Source organism: Maylandia zebra, linkage group LG11, assembly GCF_041146795.1.
Source record: "Maylandia zebra isolate NMK-2024a linkage group LG11, Mzebra_GT3a, whole genome shotgun sequence".
NCBI lineage: Eukaryota > Metazoa > Chordata > Actinopteri > Cichliformes > Cichlidae > Maylandia > Maylandia zebra.
In genome coordinates this window covers 5,012,922-5,028,577 of record NC_135177.1, presented here as the reverse complement: position 1 = coordinate 5,028,577, position 15,656 = coordinate 5,012,922, and the positions used below count along the sequence as shown (strand labels likewise).

The window sequence follows — 15,656 nt, the reverse complement described above, 5'->3', positions numbered from 1 at the left end:
AATGTGGATGGCCTCAGCCAACAACACTGGCCCTGGTGAAATGTGCATGATATCTGTCAGCACCACAGGCCCAGTAGTAATGTGGATGGCATCAACGAGCAGCAGAGGCCCTGGTGGGGTGAAGATGGCCTCACAGGAAGCACTGTCCCGTTGTAATGTGTATGGCGTCAGCCAACAACAGTGTCCCTGGTGAAATATGGATGGTATTGGTCAGCACCACACACCCCGGTGTAATGTGAATGGCCTTATCCAGTAGCACAGGCCCTTTTCTATTGTGGATCGCATCAGCCAGCAACGCAGGCCCTCGTGTAATGTGGATGGCCTCAGCCAGCACCACCGGCCCTGCCGTGGTGATGATGGCCTCACAGGAAGCAATGGCAGTGATGTAATGTGTATGGCCTCAGCCAAAAGCACAGGCCCTGGTGTGGTGAAGATGGCCTCACAGGAAGCACTGTCCCTGGTGTAATGTGAATGTCCTCAGCCAGTAGCACAGGCCCTTGTGTATTGTGGATGGCCTCATCCAGCACCACAGGCCCTGGTGAAATGTGGATGGCCTAAGCCAACAACAGTGGCCCTGGTGTAATGTGAATGTCCTCAGCCAACACCACTGTCCCTTGTGTAATGTGGATTGCATCAGCCAGTAACACAGCCCCCTGTGTATTGTGGATGGTTTCGGACAGCACCACATGCCCTGGTATAATGTGGATGGCATCAACGAGTAGCACAGGCCCTGGTGAAATGTAGTTGGCATCAGCCAGTAGCACAGGCTTTTGTATATTGTGGATGGGATCAGCCACCAACACAGGCCCTGGTGAAATGTATTTGGCCTCAGCCATGACCACAGGCCCTGGTGAAATGTGAATGTCGTCAGCCAGTAGCACAGGCCATGATGTAATGTGGATGGCCTCATCTAACACTGTCCCTGGTGAAATATGGATGGTATTGGTCAGCACCACACACCCTGGTGTAATGTGGATGGCCTTAGCCAACACCACTGGCCCTGGTGTAATGTGGATGGCATTAGCCAGTATCACATGCCCTTATGTATTGTGGATGTCATCAGCCAGCAACACAAGCCTTGGTGAAATGTAATTGGCCTCAGCCAGTAGCACAGGCCCTTGTGTAATGTAGTTGGCATGAGCAAGCAACGCAGGCCCTGGTGAAATGAGGATGACCTCAGCCAGCAACAAAGGCCCTGGTGTGGTGAAGATGGCCTCACAGGGAGCACAGGCCCTGGTGTAAAATGTACGGCCTCAGCCAACAACAGTGGCCCTGGTGAAATGTGGATGGCATCAGCCAGTATCACATGCCCTTGTGTATTGTGGATGTCGTCATCCAGCAACACAAGCCCTGGTGAAATGTATTTGGCCTCACCCAGTAGCACAGGCCCTGGTGTAATGTGGATGGCCTCAGCCAGCAACAAAGGCCCTTGTGTGGTGAAGATCGCCTCACAAGAACCAGTCTCCCTGGTGTAAAATGTATGGCCTCAGCCAACAACAGTGGCCCTGGTGAAATGTGGATGGTATTGGCCAGCACCACTGGCCCTGGTGTAATGTGGATGGCCTCAGCCAGTAGTACAGAAACCTTGTATATTGTGGATGGCATCAGAAAGCTACACAAGCCCTGGTGTTGTGAATGGCCTCACAGGAAGCACTGGCAGTGGTGTAATGTGGATGGCGTAAGCCAACAACACTGGCACTGGTGAAATGTGGATGGTATTGGCCAGCACCAAAGGCCCTGGTGTAATGTGAATGTCCTCAGCCAAAACCACTGGCCCTGGTTTAATGTGGATGGCATCAGCCAGTATCACAGGCCCTTGTGTATTGTGGATGATTTCCGACAGCACCACATGCCCTGGCGTAATGTGGATGGCATCAACGAATAGCACAGGCCCCGGTGTAATGTGGATGGCATGAGCAAGCAACGCAGGCCCTGGTGTGGTGAAGATGGCCTCACAGGGAGCATTAGCCCTGGTGCAATGTGGATGGCCTCAGCCAGAAACGCAGGCCCTGGTGTGATGATGGCCTCACAGGAAGCACTGGCAGTGGTGTAATGTGGATGGTCTCATCCGACAACACTGGCCCTGGTGTAATGTGGATGGCATCAGCCAGTAGCACAGGCCCTTGGAGTACAGCCACAGCTTTACAATGACTAGTCGTTTTATTAACTTGACAGGTAGCGAGCGTCAGGGTGGGCATGGCCAAAACAACAAACAAAACACACTGGAAATGAATCAGAACTAACTTACCTATAGTGAATCAACCTCAAAAGAAAATACAAACCTCTAATCTGTCTCCCTACCCGAAACAGGAGAAAAAGGTTGAAAAAGAAACGGCTTCCCACCCCTACAGCTACCATGTCCAGATACGACTCTCTAAACTGTTTTTACTGCAGCCCAGCTCTGTCACATGTGGAGTGCCAGGACTGCCATAATGAATTAATTAAATACACCATTAAATAATGAATTAAATGTGGCAATAATTAATTAAAATTGGAATTAATTAATTAAATAAATAGTTATGACACATGTAATTAATTAATTATTTACACATTTAATTAATTATCTATGTATTTCACATTTTAATTAATTATTGACACATTTAATTAATTATTTAATGATATATTTAATTAATTATTTATGTATTTCACATTTTAATTAATTATTGACACATTTAATTCATTATTGACACATTTAATTCATTATTTAATGATATATTTATTTATTTCATTTTGGCAGTCCTGGCGCCTGGCTCTCATCATGAAATAATTTTATCTGTCAGCCTCACCCATCAAACTCAGGGGGCGGGGTTAACGCTGATCGAGTCAAAACCATTGCTTTGGCCTGGTGGCCACTGTTTCTAGCACACAACAACCGGCATGTGGAAGCATTAAAAACATGTTTAAGGAGGAGAGAGAGCAAATAAATCTGTTTAACATCTGATCTTTGGGTTTTTGTTCAGTAATCAGTGTGACCTGTGTATAAACGCATAAAAGAGATAACGTTGGTGTTTCTGTCATGTAGTAACTGTTGGCTTTAACTGTACAAAGGTTGTTCGACACTATGAAACACATACAGACTTCATGATGTTCGGCTAATACTTTTATTGTGAATATTAATCATGCTGACCTCGCTTTGTACACCACGCAGCGAGGTCAGCATATGCATGATATCCACAGCTCCATGAGTTAACACAAAGTTTCCCAGCTGACTATCTAACTATTCCAGAGACGTGAAAATATACAGCATAAAGAAAAGTGTAAGAGACTCAGCAGCAGATTAGAATAACAGTTATACATTTAATAATCACCAAATGAATCCAAGAAACGAGCAAACCTGTTCCAACAATTTGAGTTTGTATTCCCTCAGCTGCAGACTCGCTGCTGTTTAAATGTTTGAAAAGGAAGATTAGATATAAAAAACGTCAAACATAGACTCAGTCTGCCTTCACATTTGATATGAGGCCAGCACGTATAGTGGCTGTGTCCTGTTTTAAGATCATACATGTAAAATTGTTGTCTGACCTCCGTCGATCCAGCCACTCAGAGTCCGTGGTTACCATGGTTACTGCATAAGCAGCTATAATGTTAACAGCTGGCACTGAGGAAACCTACCGGCAGCATGGGTGTTTATGTTTTTTATTGCAAAAGAACTGTCTGAATGGTTAACTGAAGTTAACTTGGATGAATTATAGTTAAGGAGTATCACAGATAACGCCTACGTGAGCTGTGCGACTGTTCACCACTACACTGAAATCAGTAGGCTATTACTGAAATACACGTGCTATATCATAAACTATGATATAAATAGGGAGGTCCTATTAACATGTTTAGTTTTAAAGGACACCTTCCTGCCTTTAGTCTCCTTCATGAGCAGTATTAGTTTTCTTCTAACATCCAGAAGTCTGCACGATGTGTTTCATAATTTGTAACAAGCCTTTGACAGGTAAACATAACATGACCGAAAAAGCAAAAAAAAAAAGCAAAAAAAAAAGAGAGAGAGTGTTGACTTAAGAGGAGAAAATGCTCTCAATTATGGAGACAGGCAAATGGTTCATTTATGTTTGATGTGTGTTTATTCCTCCCTAAATATCGTCAGTGAAGTTTGCCATGCACGTCAGATTTTCCTGCGCATTTTTATACCTCTGCCAACAGAGAGAGAGAAAAAAAATCACATTCTAACAGACAGCTGGTGCTTAGAATACAGTTGAATAACTATTAAAAAACAGATGATATTTAGATGATAGTTCAGTCTAACACATGTGCCAGTGAACCATTAAACGTCTGTGAAACTATGCAGTTATGAAACGTAACTTTAACCTCAGCCAAACCGATTTGCTCAGTTGTAAATAAAACCGCGAAGTAAACGTGACCCGACAGACAGAACCTGAGTGAATGAAGTCCAGCGTTTAACCACTGAGAGCTAAAACTCAGCTGAGGTTTCAAAGCTGTGTACCGGTGATTGGACATCAGCCGCTGATGAAGCTGGTTCGCCTATAAAGTTGTTGCAGGAATTGCTGTCTTGTGTGTGACTGGGTGCAGTAAGGAGTGTATGTAATGTGTGTGTGAGCATGCGCGTGAAGGAAACGCGGGGAGCGAAAGAGGAAAAAGAGAGTGAGAGAGTGTGTCATGGGTAGAGGGCGACCGGGAGCAGCGTTCTAACGGGCTACAGGCTATGCAGTGTGTTTCCAAAGTGTGCAGTACTGTTATTAAAGCCTCATCTCTTCAGTACTCTCCGGTGCCTCGGCTGATTTCTGTTTGCCTCACTACTCCACAAAAGTGAAGGGAGTTAACCCCGAAGGAGGACAAACTTCGGCCCTGGAGGAAGCATCTCCCCTCGTGTCTCCCGACCACGGTCAGGGGACTGACGGCGAGGAATGGTTAACACTGGCGACCACGAAGGGACCCTCTCACGTTGTTAAAGAAGTGGTGAGCACAGAGAAAAACCGACAGGCTAAAGCGGCTAACGATAAAGCCGAGTGACTGTAATTACAAGTGTATTAGCCCGCAGCTAAGCTAACTCGCGATGGCCGCTGCTCGCCATTCTCGTGAAAAGTACGGACTTGAGACCAATTACTCCAACCCGTTCATATCGCTGACCAGTGTCTCCGAGGGTGCCGCGAGCATTAGGGAAGCTAACAGAGACAGAGCTGTGACTAAATGTGAACATATGAACCCATTCCTGTGTGCCGAAAGTTGTGCTAACACACACGCTAATGGAGAGTGTGTATTCGCGCCGCCCGATGGTCCTGCCCGGCCGCAGTTTTCCCGCACGAATCCCTTCGTTGATGCTGAATGCCGCAGCTACGGCCGTGAGAGAAACACAGGCAGCAGCATGAACTATTATCCAGCTCCTACTCCCCAAATGAAAATCCACTATCCAGACTCAAACCCATTTTCCTCCGCTCACATGGACAGTTTTGTACACAGCACACCGGCTCAGTTTAACGCAATGTTAAATACACCCATGCAAAGTATGCCTTCCAGTAGCCTTAATGAAGCCATTAGCTATGGGGAAATCACTGCACAGCATAAACCCCGCTCGAAACCAGGCAAGACCCGCTGTGTGCCCCGTCAGCCCCTATCTGACAGTGAAGAGGACGGTGACACTAGAGAGAGAGTCCCCACCCTACGTCCGGGCCAATATGACGGCACCACACCGTGGAAGGAATTTCTGCACAGGTTTGAGAGCTGCGCTGAAGCCAACTATTGGTCAGAAAAAACAATGACAACTCAGCTTAAATTCTGCCTAGTTGGAGCAGCAGGGGCCATTATCCACAGAAATCCCCGCTCATCCAAATGGGATTACCGCCGCCTGGTGGACGAACTGGAAACTGCATATGGCCCTTCTTCTGACCATGCAGCTGCTGTTGCTGTAGAACTGAGGCAGCGAGTGCGTAAACCTGGTGAGGCCCTGCATGTTTTCAGAGATGACATTTATGGGAAAGTGGCTGTTGCATATGGTAATAGAGCAGAGATTGAACAAGACTCTATAGCTGTTGAAGTTTTCACCAATGGGCTGGGTGATGCAGAAATAGTACAGAAGTTGCTAGAGAGGCACCCAGCCACACTTGCCTGCGCATACGAAATAGCCCACCGACACGAAACCACTAAAAGGGCTGCATCTTATGTAACCAGTGCCATGCAGCAAGGAGCCCGTAACGCAGCTGAACGCCGGCCCCGAGCTGCCGTCGTCAGAGAAAAAGACAGAGATGAGACTGTTGCTGAGCATGCACCTGCAGCTAGCCCCTCACCGAATCGTTTTGTCCCACACACACCCTCGACAACACCGAACAATCACAGAAATTTTAAAAGGAGTGGGGTTCGCTGCCATAACTGTCAAGGTTGGGGCCATGTCCAAAAGCAGTGCCCTTCCCCTCACAAAACCACCAAGGCCTTAACATTGAACAGTAGTCCTTGGGACAGCCCAAAACCCACTGTGCTCCACCTTAAGTGCCAAAGCCAAGAAATGAGTATCCCCATGCGCCTCTACGAAGTGGAGGTATGTGCTGTTTTGGACAGTGGAGCCCGGAGGAGCGTGCTGCCGCTGCCCTACTACAACTCCATCCACCCAGACGTGAGACCACCACTACAGCCCTCAGTTGTTGAGACCTTGCTTGGTGTGGGACCTGGGGACGTGCCGGTGCTAGGTGAAGCCCAGATACCTGTCAATATCAACAATCGACAGGTGGATGTTGATTTCTTGGTGGCAGATATAGCAGGAAATGAGGTGCTGCTTGGGCATCCCTTCCTCACTCAAGCTGAAGCACGTCTTGATTTTGGCAAACGCCGCATCATCCTTTTCGGTGAAGAAGTGCTCTACTACCAAACCGAAGCCAGTACAAAGTCACACGCAGTGAGAATAGCTAGAACTGTGGTGGTGGAACCGGGGCAAGAGTATATGGTGAAAGGCAACGTGCATCCTGGTGCAGCAGCTCGAGGTGACATGATGCTTAGTCCCACCAAAGGTTTTGTTGAGAAGCACAAAGTACTTATCGCCAGAGTCCTAGTCAACGCACAGCCTTCTAAAGCTGTCCCACTTCGCCTTTTTAACCTTGGCAATAAAGCAGTAACAATTAAGGCGGGATCCATTGCCGGGCTCCTCCAGCCAGCTGAGGCCGTGGAACCCTCCATGGTCTCCCCAGCTGCAGACTCTCTGACCAGCCCTCCTGTGGTTCCTCTGCACCTGCAGGAGCTCTATGCCCAGAGCTCCACAGACCTCAATGACTATGAACAGCTCCAACTGAAACGCTTGCTTTGCACTTATGGACATGTGTTTTCTACAGGGCCTGCTGACCTGGGCCGAACCAGCCTTGTGCAACATGACATCATAACCCGTCCTGGTGCCCCAGTCAAACAAAATCCACGAAGAATGGCAGGGGAAAAGCAGCAAAATGCTGATCAGCAGATCTACGACAGTCTACAGAGCGGTCTCGCCCAACGCAGCTGCAGCAGCTGGGCCTCGCCCATCGTTATGGTGCGTAAAAAAGATGGGACATACCGTCTCTGCATTGACTACAGGGCTCTCAACGACCGCACCATAACAGACGCCTACCCGCTGCCCCGCATCCAGGACACGCTGGACACACTCTCAACTGCCAGATGGTTCAGCACATTAGACCTCGCATCTGGCTACTGGCAGGTTGAGCTGACGCCTAGAGCACGCAGGGCCGCCGCTTTCTGCACTAGGACAGGCCTCTTTGAGTGGAACGTCATGCCATTTGGACTATGCAATGCCCCGGCAACGTTCCAGCGGCTGATGGACCGCGTCCTGGCTGGCATGCAGTGGGAGACCTGCCTGGTCTACTTGGACGACATCATCGTGCTGGCTAAGGACGTGTCGGGGATGCTGCAACGGCTTGGCCAGGTATTCTATAGACTTCAACAAGCTAACTTGAAACTGAAACCTGCCAAATGCTGCCTCTTTCGCCGCGAAGTTGCTTATCTTGGCCATGTGGTATCCGAGCATGGTGTGGCTACCGACCCCAGCAAAGTTCAAAAGGTTCAGATGTGGCCCACACCTACGTCCATCCAGGAGGTCAGACGCTTCATCGGCCTGGCCTCATATTACCGCCGGTTTGTGAAAGATTTTGCCTCTATAGCCGAACCCCTGCACAACCTGACCAAGAAGAATGCACATTTTCAGTGGCATGCTGAGCACCAAGCAGCTTTCGACAAGCTGAAGTGTCGACTCACCTCTGCCCCTGTTCTTGGCTATCCACTTGACCATGGAGAAATGACACTAGACACTGATGCCAGCGACACTGGCATCGGCGCGGTGCTGTCACAGATGCAACAGGGCGTGGAACGTGTGCTGGCATATGGCAGTCGTAAGCTATCAAGAACTGAACAAAACTACTGCACCACACGACGTGAACTACTAGCCGTCGTGGATTTCACGTCCCACTTTCGCCAGTATCTCCTTGGACGGCCTTTCAAAGTGCGCACAGACCACAGCAGTCTACGGTGGCTAACAAAAATGAAAGAGCCAGAGGGACAATTAGCTCGATGGCTCGAGAAGCTTGCCGAGTACAACTTTGAGATCATCCACCGTCCAGGTCGAGTGCACACCAATGCTGATAGCCTCTCCAGAAGACCCTGTCGCCAGTCTTGTCCATGCAGAGTGCAGGACCCCCCCAAGCATCTCGGGGGGACCAGTCATCAGGCAGTTCAATGCGAGTTGGACTCTGACACCAGCTCCCTGTTGCTGAGTCCGGTGAGGGTGGAGGGACAACCGGCTACTACAGCGGTGTGTCTAGTGGGGGTAAGTCATAACACCACCACACCAGAAACAAAGACTTTAGACCAAACGGCTCTTACAAAGTCAGACATTTTATGTCAAAACACTTCTATCAACACAGACATCTCAGAACAGACAATTCACACTAGAACAGACATATCACACCAGAACATGTCCACTAATACACACACTGTAAAGCTGACTGAGAAAGTATATGTGGCTAAAACCCTTGATACTGCTTCTCTGTTTCATGGTTGGACCATGGGGGAGCTGAGCCAAGCCCAGGACGCTGATGCAGACATTGCACCCATACGCGCCTGGATGGAGGCCAGCAGTGAGCGCCCCCCATGGACTATTGTTTCACCATGCAGCCCAGCAACTAAGACATACTGGGCTCAATGGAAACGGCTCTACTTCAGAGATGGAGTTCTGGTCCGTCGCTTCTACTGCCTTGACGAGACCCAGTTCTATCCCCAAATCGTACTGCCACGTAAGCTACAACCAGAAGTGATGGGCCAGATGCACGAAGGGCCAGTGGGTGGACATTTTGGTGTCAAGAGGACTGTGGCCAGACTACGAACCCGATTCTATTGGTATCACATGAGGGAAGACGTCGCTCTTTGGTGCCGTACTTGTACCAGCTGTGCATCCAGGGCCCGACCCCAGAAGACACCGCAAGCTCCGATGGGAACTGTCCGGGTAGGAGCCCCAATGGAGCGCGTTGCGCTGGACATTATGGGACCACTGAATGAGACAGAGCGCAGAAACCGATATGTGCTTGTGATACAAGACTACTTTACAAAGTGGACTGAAGCCTTTCCTATCCCAGATGAACGGGCTGCAACCGTTGCCGAGGTCGTTGCGTCTGAGTGGGTGTGCCGCTACGGGATACCTCAAGCACTACACAGTGATCAGGGACGCAATTTTGAATCTGATGTGTTCCAAGGGGTGTGCAGTTTGTTTGGCATAGATAAGACTCATACAACGCCATTCCGACCCCAGTCAGATGGCCAGGTTGAACGTTTCAATGCCACTCTCCAGAAGATCCTGGCCTCCACAGCAGAGCGTTGTCATTGGGACTGGGACCTGATGATCCCGTACGCTGTTATGGCCTACAGGGCGACCAAACACAGTGCTACAGGTTTCACCCCGAGCTTCATGATGTTTGGCCGAGAACTGAGTGAGCCAGTGGACCTTGTCGCAGGTCTACCTCCTGATCCAGGCAACCAACCCTCAGTTCCAGAGTATGTGCAGCAAATGCGTGAGCGGCTGGAGCTGGCCCACCTCATCGCCAGGGAAGCCCTGGGTGAGTCAGTCAAGCGCGCAAAAAGGCAATATGACAAGAACTGTTGCCACACACAGTATAAGACTGGAGATCCTGTGTGGTATCTCATCAAAGGAACACGTCACGTCAAGAACAAGGTCAGAAAGTTCCTCCCATCGTATGAAGGACCATTCTTTGTCCTGGGACAATTGGATGACCTAGTTTATCGGATCCAGAAGAACCCAAGGTCTAAAGTGAAAGTTGTCCACCATGACCAGCTAAAGCATTATCGCTGCCGCGAGCCACTGGACAATACCTGGGTCCTTGATCAGGCTCATCAGTGGTCCCCTACAGAGGTCCCACCACCAGCTTTAGAAGATGACCCAGCAGACCGTGATCTGGGTCTGCACAGTCTGTTCTCTACTGCAACTGGCAATGGCCCCAGCTCCTCTCAGCCTTCTGTCTCAGTTGCAGCTGATCCCGCTCTGGTTGTGGTTGTCCCATCGTCCCCTTCCCATGTAGACCATGAGAATGGTGGGGGTGTGGTGGGTGAGCCAGACCACCCGGGCCAGCAGTTTCAGCGACCAACTCGTTGGCGCAGAGCTCCAGACCGGTATGGAGTGTGGATCACTTAACTTGGTTTACCTACCATGGACAGTTCCAAGTAGGACTGAAGATTCGGTTCAAGTTTAAATCGTTTCAGCCTCCTATACTGTTAGCTACAATGGTTTAAAAGAGTTATATTTTTTTTTTTCATTGTTCCAGTGTTTACACTTTTTTTAAAAAAGTATCTGAAGGACCTACGGGGTTATCTACATGCACTTATCCATTTGTATTTGTGCCTTCCTAGATGCTAGGATAAGTTGGTTATTCCCGGTCGCCATGTAATAGTTACAATTGTGTAATTTCTTTTCTACTTAACAGCACTTGAAATGCTTTATTTTGCACATGTATGTACACCTTACTTGAGCCAACCTCTTTGTCACTGAAGTGCACTCGTTGATACTATACCTCACCTTATATGCGGTAATGGCTAACACTTTTATCTCCTGTGGGCTCCAAGTGGTAAAGGGGATTGTGTACCAGTTTTATGCATTACAATGCTGGAGTGGAATTATTGTTTAATTGCCATCCAGAGTGGGGGTAGTGTTGCAGGAATTGCTGTCTTGTGTGTGACTGGGTGCAGTAAGGAGTGTATGTAATGTGTGTGTGAGCATGCGCGTGAAGGAAACGCGGGGAGCGAAAGAGGAAAAAGAGAGTGAGAGAGTGTGTCATGGGTAGAGGGCGACCGGGAGCAGCGTTCTAACGGGCTACAGGCTATGCAGTGTGTTTCCAAAGTGTGCAGTACTGTTATTAAAGCCTCATCTCTTCAGTACTCTCCGGTGCCTCGGCTGATTTCTGTTTGCCTCACTACTCCACAAAAGTGAAGGGAGTTAACCCCGAAGGAGGACAAACTTCGGCCCTGGAGGAAGCATCTCCCCTCGTGTCTCCCGACCACGGTCAGGGGACTGACGGCGAGGAATGGTTAACAAAGTGCTCTGTAAGGAAACAAGCTCCAGCAGCTCTGCGCTCGGGGAAAACACTATATTTACTTATCTTGTGCAGAAAAATGCACTGACATTGCTTTATATCGAGCACCGGCTGCCCAGTTAAACTGTGACTATCACCAGGTAACGTAGGCGTGTTTCTTGAATTAGCAGCAGGTGTTAAACAGCTGACAGATGAGGAGAAGAATGCATGCAGGTAAACTGAGGGTCTGTTGAGCTGATCGCTGGTTTCGTGAGAAAATGTCAGCTCGTTCTTTATGTTACAGAAGCACAAGACCAGGCGGAAAGAGACGATCGTTCGGTGAAAATGAGAATCTGCGAATGCAACATGTGGAACACGGAGAGTGGAATATGTAAACAAACCGGTTAACGTAACCCCCTGGGTGCACTCTGCATGCTAATTCTTAGCAGAGCTAGTGAAATCTCTGAAAACATCTGAGCACTTTTGCAAACATGTTCTGTGTTGACAACCTGACCAGACATACGTCGCGACATTCGCGGCTAAAACACTGTTAAAAGTGTAGCTGGTGACAGAAAAACGGGGTATTTTAAAACTACACCACCACCATTGCTGCCTGTGATTTGATCTGAATTCTGGGATACCTGGCTGCCCCAAGTCTACACAAGCAATCGATTATCTAGGATCGACCTGTTTTGACTTACTTTGCATGGCAACCAATCAAATGTTAGAGAAGCTGCATGGGCAGCGTTAACCCCGCCCCCTGAGTTTGATGGGTGAGGCTGACAGATAAAATTATTATTATTATTATTTTTTTTTTTTTTTTTTTCGCCTGTCCCATTTGGTTCTTTAGCCATCAGAATTGTTGTCTGAAGACCAACAAGGATACCCAATGGATTTACGTTGGATCATCGTGGCATTGCCGTGTTGGTCCATTTGGTCGATCTTTGTTTTTATTATTTATTTTATTTTATTTTCAGATGTTACAGACGGGACAGACATGAGTGAGGGATAGGAAAGGGAGAAAGAAAGAGGAAAGAAAGGAAAAACAGAAGGGGAGAGGGACAGTGAGAAAGGGGGGGAGAAAAAAAATCTGCTGGATCACCTGTTGAGAGAAGAATAGAAAACAAGCAAAAAAAAAGACAAAAAAAACAAAGCAACATACTAAACACAACACCATCGCATTAATCTAGCTAAGTGTAAACAGCAGTAAATACTAAATATTCAATGTTGTTGTGCAGCACGCAGGACAGATGTGCTTCGAAGTAGCAGCCAAGAAAGGTGTAATTTAGGTCTACGAGCAGTGAACACCCGTGTGCATACCTGTGTGGATCAGCGCGCTTGTATTCCAAAGGTTTCTCCATGTAACGATCTGCTAGGGAGTGTGGGGGGGCCACAGCCCCGTGCTCCAGGGTGTGAAGCAGGTATGGAGGAGATCAAAAACTCCAGACATCCGGAGGTCCCCAGAACACAAGAGACCATGGAAGACCAACAGAGGGGCAGCCGCGCCACTGTTCCAGTAAGAGCTGAGGAGAGTCCCAGATGAGGGTTCACTCAGCAGCCGCGGAGCAGAAGCCAGGGGGAGTTGCAGTGACGCGCCCATGAGCTCCGCCGGCCGCCAGCTGTGCCTGAGTGACCGAGCCCCAGGCCGAGAGGCCGGGGTCACCCCACCCCCGAAGGGGCCCGAGCGAGCCCCAGGCTCCAGGCCCCGATAAGCGGCCGCCAAGGAGTGAGCCGGTGTGTACCTGGAAGCCCACCCCCAGACACAAAGAACCACCAACGCACCGACACTTGAGGGAGTCCGCCACTGGCAGGGGAAGTGGTGGTAGGTGGAGATAGGCCTCCAAACCTTGGAGGGCCTGAGGTGTCCCCAGAGAGGTGGCGTCTGATACCCAGCCTGACATATAGACACAGACATACAGGCAAACACAGACACAAACATCCATTCCCCCCCTCATGCTCTCATATGCACTTACTCCACACTCAACCAATGTGGAGACAGACATAAAGAGACGCTGTACACACGATCACACTCCCCAAGCGTACTCTACAAACTGGGTCTAGGTACCCTTGCCCCTGGAGGGGGGAACTGCACCCAGACCCAGGTGGTGTTACCCTTTTCCCTGCGGTGGGGAGAGGCAGACCACCCCGACTCTGTAGCAGCAGGGAGGCCCCACACTCCAGACCGCAGTCGGACGGCCAACTCCACCTAGCCCTCCCACTCCAGCAGGCCACAGAGAATGGGGGTGGGAGAAGACTCCAAACCTCCCTCCACCCGCTCATTGTAGTGTTGATGCATGTATGTTCTAAGGTGCAATTAAAACCCAGGAGGGCATGGAGCTACCTGTCAAGGAGCAGCAGGTAAGCACATAGTCCCTCCTGATAGCCCTCAATGTCTAAGTGTATTTAAAATTGAGAGGTGGGCAACGACGCCAGGGGTGAGGTGTACACCCTGATGGTAATTTGGACTCCGTGATTGTGCCCACCCCCAAGATCCTATATGTATGTGTAATGAGAGTGTGAATAATGTGAATGTCTAAGTTGTGGGATAAAATTGAGGCAGAGGCAGCCAGAAGGGGACAGAGGGGGGGGGGGGGGGGGGGGGGGGTAGCCTCCTCTGCACCCTGGTGACATACCCCTACTCCAAGGCCCTGCATGTGTGGGTGGTTGTGGTGGAGCGGGAAGAGGGAGGCAGCTGGAGATGGGGAGGGAAGGAAGGGAGGGGCAGGTAACCCCTCTCTGGGGCCAGCTCCCCCGCTGACCCCAGTAGGCACTCCCACACTCCGCGACCCGCCAGGGAAAGGGGGCCCAGGCCCATCCAGACCGGGGCCCAGTGCAGCAGCGCCTCCCGGCCCCACAGAGCCCGGGACAGTCCACCCAACCCCACCACAGAGAAAACTGCACCTCTCCTGTATCTCCCCCTCCTGCAGAGAGAGCCCCCGAGGAGAGGAAAGCTCCTGCAAGATGTGACAATCTTCCCCACCAGTTGAAGAGCCCCCCAGGTGGCTCGATGCACCGGCGGCACCCTGCTCCAGGGCTGGGTCCCCAGGCGATCCAGTCCTAACGGCAGGAACGGCAACAGTGGGTGGCGATGGCCGCAATGCACAACAGGGCAGGGATGCCCTTCTGCCTGCATCTGACGGTGAGACGAGGGAGGCCGTGTTCAGGTGTGGAGTGGGGCGGGACTGTGCGGCGACGCGCTGTCCGGAGGAGACAGGTCTGCGATAGGAGCCTCCTCCCTGGTCTGTTGCTGGTGAGTTTCCCCATCCCGGAAGAGAAGTTCCTCTCCTGTCTCTTTCAGATAAGGACCATTCGCCCATTTGTGGCTGGATTGTGGGATTATGGGACTGTGGGAGGGTAATTTTAGCATATGGAAAACATGTTTTAGCCTTGTTTTAATAGTGTATAGTTATTTCTGCCGGCAGGGTTTTTAGCGGGTTGCAAACACTATTTTTATTGTATACTGGGATTTTTAGCTTGTATTTGGGGTTCTGACTGTGTTTATTTTATGGAAAATAATTGGTGTGTTTGAAGCCAGCTAAGTTCTGTGCCCTGAGCGCTGACCCACCCACTCCCCTTTCTCTGCTTGTATGTATACAGACGTGGTGGTGAAGATTTAGGTCCACCAGTCTTAGCGGCTACAAAGGCACAGCCATGAAGTCATCCACCAGACAGTCCCAGATGGCCGTCGCTACCTGGGGGGTGATCTGGCACACCGTGGACACACCGACTCTGAAACTGAACGCGATGGTCCTACAGGACTCCCCGGTGGCAAGGAACCTGGACAAAATTGTTCAAAATTAGTATTATGTGTACTGCAGTTACAAAATACATTATTCAAATTCCAAAATATTTTTGTGATGTCAGATTTAAAGTACAAAACATAAATCTTACATAAAACATTTTGTAATTATAAGGATAATTTAATAATAAATATTAGATATAATATAAAACAGTCAGTTGTGTTTTGTTTTAACTTTAACATGTCATAATTTGATTGGTATCAACTTTTACCACTACAGTGAGCCAATCACTCATAATTCCTAGACATCTCAATCAGGTAGGAATGAAGTAAGACATTAATAGAAAAAAAGAGTTGTATGTTGACATTGTTACGACCCCCTCTGCTAGGCATCAGGGAAGGAGTAA

At 49.4% G+C, this 15,656-nt stretch overlaps 1 protein-coding gene across 1 annotated transcript; it reads left to right on the top strand.

The window, feature by feature from the left end:
• Nucleotides 1-4,506: 4,506 nt before the first annotated feature.
• LOC143421029 (uncharacterized) lies at nucleotides 4,507-11,515 on the top strand. Its single transcript, XM_076889697.1, has one exon. The coding sequence runs from the start codon at nucleotides 5,024-5,026 to the stop codon at nucleotides 10,634-10,636; it is 5,613 nt and encodes a 1,870-aa protein (XP_076745812.1). The 5' UTR covers nucleotides 4,507-5,023; the 3' UTR covers nucleotides 10,637-11,515.
• The last annotated feature ends 4,141 nt before the right edge of the window (nucleotides 11,516-15,656 follow it).

Bases quoted from the DNA above. Each gene is read 5' to 3' on its own strand.
- LOC143421029 (XM_076889697.1), top strand. From the start codon at position 5,024: ATGGCCGCTGCTCGCCATTCTCGTGAAAAGTACGGACTTGAGACCAAT.